This window comes from Vombatus ursinus, unplaced genomic scaffold (genome assembly GCF_900497805.2).
Source record: "Vombatus ursinus unplaced genomic scaffold, bare-nosed wombat genome assembly UNPS02009573.1, whole genome shotgun sequence".
NCBI classification, from domain to species: domain Eukaryota; kingdom Metazoa; phylum Chordata; class Mammalia; order Diprotodontia; family Vombatidae; genus Vombatus; species Vombatus ursinus.
The window spans coordinates 28,082,630-28,100,532 of NW_020949351.1; the positions used below are offsets into that span (position 1 = coordinate 28,082,630).

A 17,903-nucleotide genomic window follows, 5' to 3' on the forward strand; every position below is an offset into this window, starting at 1 on the left:
AATTTATGATCTAAATAATTATTTGGTAGGTTGGCTGAAATGTCCTTAAAGTGATAAATGTTTATTTTAATCTTGTGTGTTTAATAACTTTATTACATTGATCCAAAAAGTCACATGTTATCCTTCCCCTCGATTGGTCTCTAGACCAATATGGAGAAAAATTTAAGAAGCAACATTTTAAGGAGAAATTTCCTGCACATGCATGTACATGTGTGTATGTGTGTGTGAGTGTGTGTGTGTGTGTGAGAGAGAGAGAGAAAGAGAGAGAGAGAGAAGGAGGAGAAGGAAAAGTAGAAGAGAGAAGAGGAAAAAAAAGTAGGGAGAAAGGGAGAGGAGAGAGACAGAGACAAGAGATAGAGTGACATCAGAACTAAAAGATCCCCAAGTTTAGAAGATTAGTCTTGCTGGCAAACTCGTGGTGAGAGTACATTTATTCTTCTGGCACAGAATTAGGAAGGGCATGATAAATCTTGTTCATACAATAATTACCTGACAGTAGAAATTAGGATTTTTATGATAGTTTTGTTAGTGAGTAAAAATGATACTGAGGCACAGTTTTCTCCAGGACAAGATATCATTTTATTAACAGTGACATGTGTACTGTTAGTAAAATGGGTTGCACTGGCACCTCAACAAAAAGCCATAATCAGTTTATAACCTAGCAAGAAATTGGGTCAATGACCTCTCCTGGTGACTAGTGACCTCTAGAGAGACCAACAGGGTCTTTTTTTTTTTTGGCTAGGCAATGAGGTTAAGTGACTTGCCCAGGGTCATACAACTAGTAAGTGTTATGTGTCTGAGGCCGGATTTGAACTCAGGTCCCCCTGAATCCAGGACTGGTGCTCTATCCACTGTGCCACTTAGAACAGGGTCTCTTAAACCATGGCTGGACAGTATACCATTTGGACCACCCCTGCCAAAGGTAAGACTATCCTGACTTTTAGGTGAGTTGACCTTCAGGTATGGATGATCACACCCCTCCAGTCATTAAGGAATGTGAATTGCTCTATGGGCATCCAATCTCCTCTAGTAATCTTGGCTTAAAAACAAAACCACCCCAATCAGGATCCATGCTGCCTCCCACCCCTTAGACTTCCTCCTGGAGACTTTGATCAGGTGGAAAGGCAGGGACAGGAAAGTCATCTTCTGGGGATGGTCCTGGCCCAAGCTGGCTCTTTGTTTACCTGGACACAAAGTCAAGGTCCCACTTTAAACTGGTTAGCTAGCAGGGAGTGATCATATTCCTCAATCTTGCCTTCAGGTCTGGCTCCTTTTGAACTAGGCTGAGAACTGGGGTTTGAGAAAATAGGGAATAGGATGGGTTACAGAGTAATATTGGCTATTAAATAATACAACATTAATTTTCTTCAGTTTATCACAGCTTCAGGTCCAGGCTTCAGTGAGAACTTTGTGGCTAGAGTCTTGACAGGACTCAGGCTTCTCTATTCAGATTTTCCCCCACTGCCCATAGGGTCAAAAGGGCTCTGGGTCCAGCATGTAAAATACACCATAAGACACAAGCACCAAGGATGGTGATTTTTCTTTCTAATCTAGTTCCAGGGTTTATTTTCATTTCCAATTTTATTTGCACAAATAATAGAACAGATATTCACACAGCACAACAATTTAATCTTCACGGGAAACTGGGGATGCCTGACAGGCTTAGCATAAAGAGACAAACAGCCAATGCTCAGGAAATACCTCCTCCAGGACTGAGCGAGTGATAGCAAGATGGCCAGGAAGGCAGCCAGATGAATCTCATGACATGCAAGAAAGTTTTGTCTCTCTGAAACTGATTTTAAAAAGTGAGAGCAATTCTTCAGATGACTTTCCTCCAAGGCTAGGACAACTGTCTCATCCTTGCAAGGAAGGACCTTTTGACACCTCCCCTTACTCCAGCTCTTTACTACCCTTGAACTTTTATGGGAAGAGTTACATGAGATCCACCCAAATACTGTAAGCAGTGATTAGATACAATTCTACCAGCAGGGGCTGAAACACAAATACACCCAGAGCACAGGACCAAGGTCACTGACAATTAAGGACTGACTTTTAAACCGAGACACAAGGCCAGCTCAGACTTCTGAATTTTCCCATCCTTGTTCATATCGCAGTGACGGAGCAAAATTTCTCGAAACTTATCCAGGTCCACCCCACTGATGCTGGGCTAGAGAACAAGAAAACAAAATGATTGTTAGAAAAACCGATAGGATCCACAGTAGCTGCAGGGATGCAAGCTGGGAACCGGGCCCTACAGTATCCTGAAAAGAGCTAGGACGTGGCAGGAAACTGTACATTTGGAGGGACGCTGTAACTGCTTCTGATGCAAACAGGTTCATTCCCATGTGCATCCCTCTAAGTGATGGGCTTACATTCCCACATCATGTTCCAAACTTTCCCAGAAGCTCTGCCTTACTAGCCATAGCCACACACCTTCAAAAAGGGGTGGGGTAGAGTGGAGGAGGTGGAGGGGGTCGGGACCCAGCCAGGCTGGTGATCATTATGAATTATGAATTCTGCCTTGTGGCATTGCTGGAAAAAGACCTGGTTGATTACTTCCCTGTGGGGGGTTTTGTGCCTCTGGCAGCAAGAACAAAAAAGGTCATTATGATTCTCTGAATGAATGAAAGTCTAGCTCAAACATTAAGTTGTTCCAGTGAAAGAAGCAGAAATGATCCCAGGGGATATTTTAGGGACCAAAATGCCATTATGATGTTTTAGTAGCTAGGGAAATGTTTTAAACTCTGAGAAGCATTGTTTAGGGTCTGGATATTCAAGGGAAAGGGTCAGGTTCACTTGATAACAGACAGAAGAGAAAATAAAGAAAGCTTTGCGGGAATGGGACATATATTAGGTACCTGAAAAGGAGAGGAAGAGGGCACTAGAATGGGACTGGGAAATTCTGAAAGGGGAGTTTGCCTACTTAATTATTTTTGAGAGCTGGCTTTGCCTCTATGGCTTATGTGAAATAGTATAGAAACTGGGTATTGAAAGAACTTGCAGGTATGATTGCAGAGTCAGTGATCTTTGAGAAAATAGGTAGAGTGGAAGAGATATCATCAGATTGGAAATTACAAAACAGTGTGTTGATTTTCAAAAAATGGAAAAAAGGTAGACATTTCAAATTTTAAGCTAGCAAGTTGATGTCAATTCCTGACAAAATTCTAGAATGTATTATTATAAGGATCACTAGTTGGATACTTAGAAAGGGAAATGGTAGATTACTATAAGAATAAATCATGCCCAGCTAATCTTATTTCTTTTTTTTCTTTTGGACAATATCAGTAACCTGGTTACTGAGGGCAAACTATAGTCTGTGGACCAGATCTGGTATGCTGCCTATTTTTGTATGGTCCAGGATCTAAGAATGTTTTTTACATTTATAAATAATAATCACTTTTAAATGTGATACTTTAAAACATATTATAATTATTAGTTAAACAATTATTTAAAAAATAGAATATAACAATTGTTTTAAAATGCAAAAAATGATTCTTAGCTCATAGGCTGTACCAAAATAGGGGGGAAGGCCAGATTTGGCCCTCTGGTCATAGTTTGCCAGCTCCTGACCTAATGAAATACTATACACGTAGTATATCTGGATTTCAGTAAGGCATTCAAAAAATTCTCTAATTGTATCCTTGTTGATAAGCTAAAGAGATGTTGACTGGGTAATAGCGTAGTCTGGTGGATTCAAAACTGAAATGACCAGATCCAAAGAGTGCTGGTTAATGGATCCATGTCAACCTGGAGAGATGGCGGAAGTGGAAGTTTTGTCCTCTGTCCTGCTCCTCTGAGCATTTTTATCAAACGCCTTGGATAAAGACAGATATTTGTTCAGTCATGTCTGATTCTTCATGACCCCTTGGCAAAGAAACTAGAGTAGTTTGCCATTTCCTTCTCCAGTTCACTTTACAGATGAGGAAATTGAAACAAACAGGATAAAGTGACTTGTCCAGGGTCACACAGCTAGCAAGTGTTTGAGGCTGGATTTGAACTCACAAAGAGGAGTCTTCCTGATCCCGAGCCCTGTGCTCTATATCCACTGAGCCACCTAGCTGCCCAAAAGACAAATACAGTATATATCAAGTCTGCAGATGACATGAAGTTGAGAGGCATTGCAAATAAATAGGATAGGATAACCAGAATCCATAAAGGTCCCAGAAGGACAAATTAACAGGATGATGAGAAATACAAAAAGGTTAATGTAATCTGAGGATGAGTTAACAGAAGTGGCATTCAGAATAAGGTTAACAGATCTACTGCATTTTGCCTTGGTCACACCACCTCTGACTCTCCCATTTTGGAAGCCACAGTTTAGGAAAGGCACTGGTAACCTGGCTTCAACTCTATACCATGCAAGGGCTAATTGAAGGTATTAGAGTTGTTAAGATGGAAAAATGAAGACCTGGATTTCAAGTCAGGGGTCTCCTTTATTATGATGTTACCCTTGTATGACTTTGGACATGTAAGTCACTTCGTCAGCCTATTCTCTCATTTTTATGATGAGGGGGCAGTCTAGATGATCTTTGTAGTTCCTTTCAGCTCTAATTCCATAAATAGCTATGAAGAGCACACCTTGGCAGTCCCTTGTTCATTTGTTTTATAGGCTTTGCAACTGACTTTGACCAAAAGTTAAGTCAACAAGTAATTTTTTTGGGGGGTGGGAAGGAAGGATAGTCATTATTTTAATGACATTGATCTTTGGTGTTTCACTGCCAACGGACTATCTCCCTCTCCTCCTACCAAAATGTCTCTATGATGAATTACAAACAGAGAGGAAATCACATTTTATACTAGAAACAAAATCATCAGAGCCTTGGTTTCTCCACTAGAAACTACACATACAATTTAAGATTTCATATGAAATATCTGACAGGACATACTGACAACTCAGTCTGTGACCCAGAGCTGTACTCCTTGCTCAGCCCTGAGGAAAAGGTGGATGCCCAGGGTCATAATACTGACACATGCAGTCACTGCTCTAGTGGACCCTAGGGAAGGATCTTGGTGAACCAACACAGAGGTGGGATCTCCTTGTCCCAAGCTCCCTGAATGAGCACCTACCCACTACTATGTATTACTTCACTTTCCCTGGAGAAAAAAAAAATCCGCAGTAAGCAAATGAACCGTAACAGGGTAGGAGATGGAACGTCATGTTGAAGGAATAGCGAGGTCAGTATCACTGGATTCCAGAGTGCATAGAGTGAAGTATAAGATAGGAAGGGGCCTGGTTATGAAGAGAGTTAAAGGCTGATTGAAAAAGAAAGGAAAGAGAAAGAGGAAAAAGAGGAAGAAAAAAAAAGAGTGAATCTCAGTTTCTTCCTCTGAATAATGAAGGGTGCATTCTAGATAATCCCCAAGTTTCTGGTCACCTCTAGCATTCTCTGATTCCAAGATGAACACAGAGAAGAAGTAAAGGACTAGGTAGCAGCAACTTCTTAGAAAAAGACTGGCCGGAGCCAGGAGCCTCCTAGTTGCTTCAAGATTAGGCATCACCATGGTTACTGAAGTCTGCTGGGCAAAAAATGGGAACAGTCTGTCAGAGAAGTTTTTCTGCTCAATTGAGACCTAAAGTCTGGGAATAATTTCTATTCCTCAAGTCTGGGTTGAGACCACAGGGAAAAAGGGAGACACTGTCAATTGAATTACTTGGGCTTATGACCGCTTCTTTGGTTCCTGGTTATTTCTTGGGTTTGCATTAGCTGGTGATGCGTGACTCAGGCACATGGAGAATGCTTAGGAAACATCAGTTCCTTGAGTGTAAGTTTGTAAGCACCAGGACTTGAATGTGAGATAACTCCACAACCATCTAGCTCTCCCCAATCTGTGGAGGCAACCAGCCCACGAAGAAGACAAACTTGCCTATCTAGTTTGTCTTATTGGAAGGGGGTTAATGCTCCAGTCTGGCAGGGCTTTCTACGGTGGAAAGTCCATTTTCTACTATTGGATGTTCCATGGCATTCCAAGTAAGTAAAGAAGTCTGTGTAACAAGAGGTACCATTATCCGACCAGCTAGCAAGCTTCCTGCGTGAAAAGATGCCTGCAGAATTCTCATTTAGAGCACCGTGCGAAGAGATGGAGGTGGGAAATAAATCTAAGTGACTAGGTTTAGTGTATGTGATGAAACTGATGAAAAATGATGAAAATGATGAAATTAATAGAATTTATTGAAAATTGTTAAGTCTGTAATAAAAAAGAATTTTTAAAAAGAAAATTAACAGTCAATAAACCTAGTCTTGTTCCACAGAAGGCAAACAAAAGACCTTGCCCTTGCCAGCTCTGCTACTTCTTCCATTCCCACTCCCACCCCCACAACCCATTTTGGTAGCAGAGGTAGAACTAACCCAGGTGGAGCCTGGGATTCTCTGGAGTAAAAAATCAGCCTGACATTGGTCACTGTGCCTCCTTGGCTGTCAGTCTCTGTGGATTGCTAAGCAAATCCATCCCTAGCAGCTTCCCACATTTTGTGTCTACACTTCACCAAATAAAGGGAGAAGCTACAAATGAATGTTTTAACTTCATTAAGTCACTCCAGTTTAATTTTGTCCCAACCTAGACTTCTGAATTGGTCTCCTAGGCTAGATTCACTGGATAATTGCCAGTTCTCAGCTTTACTTTGTCCTGGGGAAATATTACCTAAATTAAGATAACCAAGGCCACTCCAGTCTCCTAAAAGATAAACAGCTATCCCTTACAAGAGGTAAGAGAAGCCCTTAGATTACTAATAGAATACAAATGAGTATATCTCTCAGAGAGAATTAAATTCAGAAATGTGACTTAAATTCTCTTGAGTGCAAGGAAAGTATAACACTCTCAAATATGGAAATATGTTCAAACAGCATAGTGTATCTATGATAAATTTGGCATTCTTTATGCAGACTCCAGAAGCTCACAGATTTCTTGTCATTTAAATAGCAGATGGTTTTAAAAAGAGGTGAAGGTAGAATTTGGGGAAATGTCTTTGGATTTTTGCTAAGAGTCAAATGGTGAACAAATGTTTCTGGATGTTTTCTCTTGCATGAACGCTTAGAACTGTATAATTCTGGCAAAAACCCAGGATAAGAAAAATCTACTTAGCCTCACTGAGATCACCTTGACAAGTTCCATCATATCTTTGACAAATCCATCCACTTCTGGGCCTTCCAAGGCTCCAGTTTTACTCTGAAAGAAAGAAAAAAATCCAAACAATTGAATGGAGTCAGAAAACACAAGAATAAATGTGGCAGGCGGGCCAAGGCAATAATCTTTTCAATATGCCAATAGATTCCAGGGCTCTGCAGTTTTCTACTTTAGTTTTTTGTGTAGAACACTGATACACCACATGAAAATGATTAAAGAATTAATCCCAAATAAATCTCCCCCAACTAAATGGAAATTGTTCATCCTGAGTGCTTGGCCTCTCTGCAGGCAGAGTTTGCATGAAATATGAATGAATGAAATACATTGATTTATTTTTTTCTCCCCTTTCCAAATAGCAGAAACTCAGAGCAGGAAGTATTTGTCACATATTTGTAATGGTTGTCTTAAGTCAATCAAGAGCCACAATATCATGTTTTTGCTCAAAGAATGGCAAAGCATATAATTAGAAACAGAAGATGAAGAGAGATGGTACCAGAGGGGACACTTGAGAGTATTTCAGCATGTTCTGACCATAAACAATCTTCTTTCCTTTTGCCCAACGTACCTAGCATATAAACACATTTTCTTTATTTTAAGGGTAGGGAATTTATGGAAGGACATGTACAAGAGTCGCACAGGATGAGAATACATAGATGAGTTGCCATCTGCTTTGTTGGCAGGAATGCCCACATCAGTGAGTCACATATTCACTAAAATATGCATATACGTATACCAAATGTACTCTAAATGCAAATATACCCTAAGTTCCTCCCACAAAGTTATCATGAGAATTGTCAACACTCTTCTTCACAGTTTCTCTGACCACTGCCTCCCCAAATCTGCCCTCCCTTCTATCAGCTCTCCACCCCACCCCTTCTCTCGTCCCCTTTCCCTCCTGATTCCCTGTAGGGTAAGATAGATTTCTTTGCCCAATTGAATGTGTTCGTTATTTCCTCTTTAGCCAGTTCCAATGAGAGTAAGGCTCAAGCATTGTCTGCCAACCCCTCTGCCCCATCCTCCTCTCCACCATAAAGCATTTTTTTTGCCTCTTTTATGTGAGATAATTTATCCCCATTCTACCTCTCCCTTCCTCCTTCTCTTTGTGTATCCCTCTTTCTCACCTCTTAAGATTTTTTAGATAGCATCCCATTATAGTACATTCACACATGTACCCTTTGTTTATGTATACTTCTAACTGTCCTCATAACGATAAAGTTCTTAGGAGTTACAAGTATCATCTTCCCATGCAGGAATGTAAACAGTTTAACCTTTTTGTAGCCCCTATAATTTCTCTTTCATGTAGCTCAGGTGGGATGCAAACCCGGGTACTATTGTTCCAAATGCAGACTCCTTTCAGGATAGCTCACTGTCTTTAAGTGTCCCACTGTCCTCTGTGCCTCCCTCTTTACATTGTCCTTCTTCAGTCTCAAGAAGGCCAATCTCTTGGACTTAGTAGCCAATTTAGTAATTGTTACTTTCTCCTTCCAATTCAGGGTCAAAAGGATCATAGCATTGAAGAGCTCGAGTTTTGAGCGGGAGATGGTACATCGGAGGCCATTTGGAGGCCTTCTAGCCCATCCTCCTCATTCCACCAATGAGGAAACTAAAGTTCAGAGAGGCTAATTTACTTGCCAGAGTTCACATAGATATTAAATTACAGAGATAGGATTCAAACCCAAGGCCCAAGAGAACAAATTCAGCTCTTTTTTCCAGCCAAGGAGGCAAGAAATTCTTATTTTAAGGAAGCCTTGCCTTCATTAGACCTAGAGTTAACATAGAAATTTTTTGATGTGCTGCAAATGGGGGTCAAAAGAGAAAATGTTCACTTTATATTTGGAACTGATAGAGCAAAAACACGTGGACATTAAATGTCTGAACTTTTTTTTTTAACCAGTAGGTGGAGGTATGTACATCAGCTAACAATAGGTAATTACTGGCAAATACAGTGCAAGCTGCACACTTTCAGATTCATTGTATATTTCAACCATGGAATTAAAATTCTGCAGGAAATGAGGGGAAATGTGTCTTAACAAGTTCCTACATGCATTCTTTTTCCCTTGACCTTGTTTCAAAATGTCTCTGCTATCTTAATCACCCCATTTCTTTTAGCAGAAAGCAGACACAAGCCAGTAGTCCACGGGTGGGGAACCTGTGGCCTCGAGGCAACATATGGCCCTCTAGGTCCTCACGTGGCTTCAAGGCCGCAGGTTCCCCACCCCAGCTTGAGTAGTCAGTTTGAGTTCAGCCATGTGTTTGGTGCACATTGTTATGAGGGTTCAATTGCATGTATTTTATTCAGTGTCACAACTTATAGTCTTAGAGTTTTCTGGGGCACTAAAGGTTGAGTGACTTGATCAGGGTCACACAGCCAGTATGTATTAGAGACGGGACTTGAACTTAGGTCTTCCTGACTGAGACCAGCTCTCAATCCATTACACCAAGCTGCTTCACTAGATAGCCATTATAACTACAAAATAATATATTTTCTCATCTTCCTCAGCTCCTGAGACAATTTAAATTAAGCTATTTAAAAAATTTCAAGATTGTTTAATGAATTTTTTTCTTTTTGCTTTAGAGGATGGACAAAACCATTTTTAGAAAATAATGTTTATAGACTGCCATTTTTAGTTTGTTCTACTCAATGGCAGTTGGCATGGAGTTGTGGGTAAACCTCAGGAAATGAAAAATCTTGCAGCCAGAACTTCCTGTATCCAAAGAGTATGGAGGCCCTGTCCGAGGAACTAGAATGATGTTCAATTGAGTGGCTGCACGATTTCTAACCTCAAGGGTCCCAAAAGTTTAACTCAAGAGTCTCAAAAGTATAACACAAAGAATAAGGTACTTACAACATCATAATGGTCAAAGATTTTCTCAAAATCCCTCTTTCTTTCTTCGGTACTACAGGCCTGGGAGGGAGAGAAGTTGCATCAGGAACAATTCAAGATGTCCAAAATAGAACTCATTATCTTCCCCTACCCTAATAGTCCCCTCTTCTGAACTTTCCTCTGCTCCTAGGCTAGCAATCTTCACTGTCACCCCACATATTGAATCCACTGGCAAATCTCGTTTCTACCTTTACAATATCTTTCGTGTATATTCCCTTTTCTGCACTCACGTGACCTTAGGCTGGACCCTCATCACCTCTCATCTGGACTACTCTTAATTCATCACCCTACTTTTAATCTCCTCCCACTCCAATCCATCTTCCACTCAGTTTACCAGAGGGATTTTTCTAAAATGCAGTTCTAATTAGATCACTCTGCACTCCTGCTTTACAAGGAAGCTCCGTGGTGCTCTATAACCTTCAGGAACAAACAGCAACTCTTCTATCTGGCGTTTAAAGGTCTCCGTAACATGGCTTCTTTTTACCTTTCTAGCCTCACACCTTATTCCTTTCTACCTACAATGCTAGCTACAATGGCCTGTTTGCTGCTCCTCAAACCACCTCCTATCTGTGAACTTTTGCACTGGCTGTCTGTTTCTCATGCTTGGAATGCTCTGCTCCCCTTCTTTCCTTCCTTCCTTCTTTCCTTTTTTTCCTCCTTCCTTCCTTCTCTCCTTCCTTCCTTCCTCCCCTCTCTTTTTCCTTCCTTCCTTCCTTTCTTTCCTTCCTTCTTTCCTTTTTCTTTTTCTTTCCCTTTCCTTCCTTCCTTTTTTCTCTCTCTTTCTTTCCTTTTTTCCCTTCCTTCCTCTCTCTCTCCCTTCCTCCCTCTTCTTTCTTTCTTCCTTCCTTCCTTCCTTTATTTTTCTTTTTCTTTCCCTTTGCTTCCTTCCTTCTCTCCCTCCATCCCTCCTTTCTCTCTCTTTTTTTCCTTTTTTCCCTTCCTTCCTCTCTCTCCCTTTCTCCCTCTTCTTTCTTCCTTCCTTCCTTCCTTTCTTTCTTCCTTCCTTTCTTTTTTCACTTTCTCTTACTCTTTCTACTTTGTATTTAATTATTTTCTCAACCAAAGACCCACTTTCTCCCCCCTCACTTCCCCCTACCCCTCATTGAGAAAGCAAGAAAAATAAAATCTCCTGTTACAACCATGTATAGTCAAGAAAAACAAATCCCCAGATTGGCCATGACTAAAAAAAAAAAAAGTAGTCTCGGTTTCTTGAGTCCTGAGTCTGAGGTCTGACTTCTTTTAACACTCAGCTCAAATCCCACCCTCTGCAGGTAGCCTTTATTGGACACTTAGCTCCTAATTGGAGGGTAGGGAGAGGGCTACATTCACATAGTCTACATATATCTTATATCCAAGTTGGTATGTACTTGTTTCCTTTATTAGAATCTGCACTCCTTGAGAGTATGAAATATGCAGTTGTTTTTTGTTTTTTCTTTATTAAGTACTTAGCACAGTCCCAGGCAAACAGTAAGCATTTAATAAATGCTTGTTGAGTGACTGCCACACAAGGTCATCAGGGGTCAGGGTCCTTTGTAGTTCCATTGAATCCTCTCTGAGACACTTCAGCAGCCAACAAGTGAAAACCCAAATCTCCAATCATTTTTCCCCCTCCTTCACTCTTCCTTTTAAATCTATTGACAAGGGCATAAATTACTCTAGAGAAATACTGCTACTTACATCCATTCTAAATTGAAGCAGGAAGTTTTCCTGGAGAGCCAGAATCCTATATGGAGAAAAAAATCCAGTCACCTGTAATGACTGTTGCCAGGGGTATATAGCTTCAAGTTATGTGACAGAGTAAGTTTTCTCTTTGGCAATCGGGGTTAAGTGACTTGCCGAGGGTCACACAGCTAGTAAGTGTCAAGTATCTGAGGTCACATTTGAATTTAGGTCCTCCTGACTCCAAGGCTGGAGCTCTATCTGCTGTGCCACCTAGCTGCCCCTGGAGTAAGTTTTTCTGAACAGGATGGACACTTCTTCCTGAGGATTTGCTCAGTCACACAACCAATGTGTGTCAAAGGCAGAACTTCAGCTTAGGTCTTTTTGACCTGAGGGGAGCTAGGTGGTGCAGTGGATAGAACACTCTGCCTGGAGTCAGAAAGACCTGAGTTCAAATATAGTTATCTCTTCCATATAGCAGGGATTAGGGACGTGGCGCCCCTTTGATTTGGAAAATCTGTGTAAAATTTTTTGGCCCTCCCTTCATACCAGAGAAGAAGTCCGAATTTTTTTCTTTTTCTTTTATGGGGTATTTACAGTATCTGTTTTGTAAAATTTGGGTTAAGAATTTCATCATAGGCTCTGCGTCAGCTGCTGGCCTTCATGTGTCACCTGCAACTTCCACAAAACTCCCCCAAAATTCTCATTTAATTTCTTATGCCGACTGGAGATACATTGAAATCATGATGTGGAAAGTCGAGATGTGGAAGAGATAACTGTATTGCCTCAGACACTTAATAGCTGTGTAACCCTGGGCAAGTTATTTTAACCCAGTCATCTACCTCAGTTTACTCATCTGTAAAATGGGGATAATAATAGCACCTATTTCCTAGGGTGGTTGTGAGGATAAAATGAGATAATATTTGTAAAGTGTTCTGTAAACCTTAAAGCACTATATAAATGCAAGCTATTATTATTATTATTACTATTACAAATTATTATTATTATTATTATTATTACTCTACTGCTTAAATGCTTGCTGAATTCCTTACTGTTCAGGATGATTATAATAATTAAGTAACTGTTGCCTCATGTTGGAAGGGAGGTGATTTTGGCTTCTTGCTCGTTATGTATACAAAATACAAGCACTGACTGGTTCTACTTAGCTCTAACTTTGATTCCAGGCTGAGGACCCCTGAGTTCAGAGATCCTTATCACCAGGTAATGAATTTTTCTGGCTATCACAATTCATCAAACTGTCTGCTAAGGTACTGAAGTATTGCTATCTGTCTTGGCAACAAGAGCATCTGCACAGATGAGATCATGAACCTTTGAAGGTCTGTAATATGAATAATTAAAATTTCTATAATGTCATAGGTTATAAAGTGTTTTCATTACCTAATGTGATTATCACAACAAGTCTGCCAGGTAGGTAATATTATACCTATTTTCCAGAGGAAGAAACTGAGTTTCAAAGACATAAAGGGATTTGCCCAAGCCACAGTGAATAAGGGATAGAACCCAAATTTATGATGCTGAAGAATAATAAATGGTCTTTGCGAAACCTCCATATATATATATATATATATATATATATATAAAACAAGTTAGTTTCTTTTTTCTTTTTCATAGTTCTTCTTTTATTAATTTATTTTGATTTATCAACAATCACTTCCATAAGCTTTTGAGTTTTAAATTTTTCTCCCCCTCCCTCCCTGCCTGTCTCCCCAAGATGGCACACAAGCAGATATTTGCTATAGGTATACATTCCTATTAAACATATTTTCACATTAGTGATAAAACAAGTTAGTTTCAAAAAATCAAAATACGTTTGATTGAATTTTCATGATTAAGGTTGCTTTGTTGTATACAAAATATTTCTGCCTTGAAATTCCCTTTCCTCCACTTATTTCTTATGATCACCCTTCAGATTATACTTGCCTCCCTACTCACAACAGATGTCTTATGTGAGAAAAGTCTCCTACTTTAGCTAGTGACACCTTTGTGTAATGACCACTCCTATGTAATAATCTGTTCCATGTATTTTCCATGAATTATAGGCATCCAGATTGAGAGCTGGAAGGGACGTTAGGGGTCACTTTCTCCAACTCTCTGCTTTTACAAATTAGGTAAGCCCCAAGAGGAATAGTGACTTGGCCAAGGTCACACAGATAGTAAATGGCAGACTGACTCAAAATCAGGACCTCTTACTCAAGGTCCATTGGGTGCTTATTCTAAAGTGTAGCCCTTTAAAAAAAATACTGACATCTGGGGCTCTGCCTGAAACAATCTGTGGTCTCACCGAAAATGCTAGATTCGGAAAATGTTGGTCACTAGCTCCAAGACAGACTGCCCCACCTCCCCTTTCCAGCTTTTCTTTATGTGTTGTCTTTCTCTGCTAGAATAGAATCTCTTTGAGAGCAGACACCTTATTATGTGACGAGGACATAATAAGTGCTTGATTAATTTTTATTTATCTGTTAGGAATTGAGGTCTCAGAACTGGGCCTAAATTTATCTAAAGAATAAAAATTTAGTAGTAGACGAGAAAAACATACTTTCCTGTGTCTGAAGTCATTTGTCCTGTTTTATGCCTTATATATTCTATCATTTCCACAAATGAGGGCCCTAGATGTTAAGGTTGGAATCAAGAGATCAGAGTTTGAATTTATGCTTTGACACTGGCTATCCAACCCTTGCTTTAGGGGAAAAACCCTAAATGCTCCTTTGTACCCAGACTCAATCTCTGTTGTTCAAATAAGAGGAATTTAACGTATCTTCACAACCTTATGGAGTTTGCTTCTGAAACCACTGAATTTTTTTAATGTTGCTGACCTTGCCAAGTCATTCAGATCCAACCGGCCATCTTTGTTTCTGTCAAAGATCTTCATCTGGAAAGAAGGGAAAATAATTATGAAAAGGTTGATTTTGATAAACCTGGCTAAGCATGTCTTTGGGTATGGATCCTATAGAAAGAAATAGGAAAGGAATTCCAAAGTAGTCTCAAGAAAGTTCATGTCAAAAAACTTAATAACATTGTTGTCCTTCCCGCTCCTTGCCCTCTGCCCACCCCCTCACCAAATATAAAATATCTCAACTACATGAAGGAGAACATTCTCTACAAAAAACTGTGATACCACAGTTGGGGAGGTAGACTGGGTGTAGTGATATGTTGAAGCAATACAGTTGTGATGAGAATGGAAGGGTAGGAAGTTTTGGTTGAAAAGAGAATTTTGAAGTCTTAGAGATGGTGAAATTTTCCATAGTGGTAAAGTCTAAGGTGTAGTAAGGAAGGTAAAGGTAATTTAGGAATTTGAAGAATGGAAGAAAATTGAGGAGTTTGAAGAATTGAGATGGGCATTTTGCTAGAGTAGTTGCCAACACAAATGTTGAGGTCCTAGAGGATGATTTCAGGGAATTGACCAGAAAGGGAGACCACTACTAAAGGGAATCAGCTACTAAAATCATTGAGAAGGTTGGGAGAAATATCTGGACAAGTCAATAGATAACTATAACCAGAATGAGAAGAGTAGGGTAAGTACTGGAAGAACAGTAGTGCTTATCACTCAATTCAATTCAGCAAGCATTTATTAAGTGAGGTCCTGGTAAGTTATAAAATTTAACTAGAATGATCCTTGCCCTCATATGCCTCACAATCTAGAAGGGTAGCTAGGTAGCACAGTGGATAGAGCACTGAAGTCAGGAAGACTCATCTTTTTTTACTTCAAATCTGACCATAGACACTTACTAGCAGTGTGACTCTGAGGAAGTCACTTAAACCTATTTGCCTCAGTTTCCTCATCTGTAAAATGAACTGGAGAAGGAAATGGCAAACCACTGTAGCATCTTTGCCAAGAAAACTCCAAATGGGGTTACAAAGAGTTGGACATGACTGAAAAATGACTAAACAACAACTAGCAGGGAGATGTGTCATATACACAGAGAGCTTAATACATAATATTGTAAAAAGGCATTAGAGAAATTCAACAAGTGCTCCATTAGTAACTGCAAGAAGGTTGTAGCTCCCAGAAGGAATCCTAGAAGGCTTCAGAGTGGAGGAGTTAGCTGTTTATCATTGAATGAGCCAGAGCTATGGTGTCCTTCAAAAGCAGAGGGGCATTTTACCCCACCCCTGTTTACCTGTATGGCTCCTATTTGTATATTTGTGCATGGACACTTCTGTGTAGAATTATGTGATGAAGTAGTTCTCTCTCCAGATGCAGATAGTTTTACTGTCTGCAGTTTAACCTGAAACACAAGTTTTCTTTCTTTTTCTATTTTTTTGGGGGGCAATTGGAGTTAAGTGACTTGCCCAGGGTCACACAGGTAGTAAGTGTCACGTGTTTGGTCTGAGGCCGGATTTGAACTCAGGTCCTCCTGACTTCAGGGCCAGTGTTCCATCCACTGCGCCACCTAGCTGCCCCAAAACGCAAGTTTTCTGGTAAAGGCCCTTAGACCAGGAATTGGGAGACAAGATTTCTAGCTTGGACTCTAGCATTAAGTAGTTGTGTGATGTGGGGTAAGTCACTTTGTCTGCTTCTCTGCCCAACGTTAGTGGATCGTAAGGTCCTGTGAGCTCCAATATTCTATAAAACTAGCTGAGCTCTGCCAGTCGTTTCCAGATTCAAGTTTCCATGATAATTTGAAGACTTGCCACAGGAGAAATAGTACTTAAGTAAATCCCGTTTCCCATCAGCAAGCATGATCCTTCAGAGTAAGCCCTGCAGACTGAACAAGCCAGGAATTCTAGGTCCACAGCTACAGCCAGGCTTGTCAAGGGGCTGTTTCAATGATAATAAAAGCACCCTACCAAGCAATTGTTGGAGTGTGAAACATTGGTGAGATAGATTTAGGTTCTCAAAAACTCTGGTTTAGTTACTTTTCCTCTCATTCCACTCTCAGCTCAAACCCAGACAGCAGTGGAAGTTCCATCAATCAAGCAATCAATGATTCCACAAGCATCCATTAGTTAGAATATATGAATCTACTCTGTTCCATTCAACGAACATTTATAAATGCCCACCTCTTCCAGAGCACTGTACTAGGCCCCTAGAGAGATGCAAATTACAGATTAGACTAAGTATTGGAGTTCATGGAGTTTACAATCCAGTACCTCCATTTTTCACCTTTGTGCATAAGCCACACTTCAAACTCCCCATGCCTGGAATTCCTGGCCTCCTCATCTCTGCTTCTCAGAATTTTTATATTCCTTCAAGGTTTAGCGCATGTACCACCTTCTCCATCAAGTTTCCCAGGTCCCCTAGTGCTTTCTCTCTCATCCAAGTACTTTGTATTTGCTTGTTTGTGTACATGCTGTGGCACTCACCCCTTACCAGCTCCTCCCCCCATAGAATATATGCCTCTTGAAGGCAAGAACTGTTTTATTTATAGCTAATAATAGTTAGCATTTATATAACACTTTAAGGTGTTACAAAGCACTTTACAAATATTATCTCATTCCAACCTTTTAACAATCCTGGGAGGTAGGTGATATAAGTATTCCCATTTTACAGATAAAGAAACTGAAACAAACAGATGTTAAGTAACTTGCTCAGAGGCACATAGCTAGTAAGTGTCTGAGGCTGGATTAGAACTCAGGTCTTTCTGAGTCCAGGCCCAGTGCTCTATCTAATGCACCACTTACCTGCCACATATTTGCTCTTATATTCCTAAAGCCTATTATCTGAAGTGTAATATGGTGGTGCAGTAGATGGAGTGCTGGGCCTGAAGTAGGAAGACTCATCTTTCTGAGTTCAAATCTGGCTTCAGACACTTACTAGCTGTGTGACCCTGGACAAGTCACTTAAACCCGTTTGCCTCAGCTTCCTTATCTGTCAAATGAGATGGAGAAAGAAATGGTAAACCACTTCAGTATCTCTGCCCCCAAACGGGGTCAAGGAGAGTTGGACATGACTGAAAAAAGACTGACCAATGACAAGAACAAGAGCAACATGCAATTGGATGGAAACCCTTGTTTATTCCCATATGTATCTTTGCTTGATACTGCACATGGGCAATTAGTTGAGCCCGTAAATGAACAGGAGGAGGTGAAGGGGGAGGTGCACTAACTTTGGAAAATTGCAGATATGACCCCAAGCTTCCCTCTGAAACAAAGGCTCTTCTGTAGAAGAGTGTAAAAGTATTCAGGTGGTTCATGGCTACAAGAAAGGTAACAACTGCAGCGTGTGAAGAGTTGAGAATGAGTATCATTTAGAGCACAATGGAAAGGTGGATGTCA

At 40.3% G+C, this 17,903-nt stretch overlaps 1 protein-coding gene across 1 annotated transcript in view; it reads right to left on the reverse strand.

The window, feature by feature from the left end:
- Nucleotides 1–2,038: 2,038 nt before the first annotated feature.
- The window catches only part of SCGN (secretagogin, EF-hand calcium binding protein), a 71,513-nt gene continuing 55,648 nt past the window's right edge, over nucleotides 2,039–17,903 (reverse strand). Inside the window, exons 7-11 of the mRNA XM_027852310.1 lie at nucleotides 14,501–14,556; nucleotides 11,685–11,730; nucleotides 9,969–10,028; nucleotides 7,096–7,164; nucleotides 2,039–2,167 (exon numbers count right to left, since the gene is read on the reverse strand). Coding sequence (XP_027708111.1) covers nucleotides 2,039–2,167; nucleotides 7,096–7,164; nucleotides 9,969–10,028; nucleotides 11,685–11,730; nucleotides 14,501–14,556 — 360 coding nt within the window. The remainder of the gene's footprint in view (nucleotides 2,168–7,095; nucleotides 7,165–9,968; nucleotides 10,029–11,684; nucleotides 11,731–14,500; nucleotides 14,557–17,903) is intronic.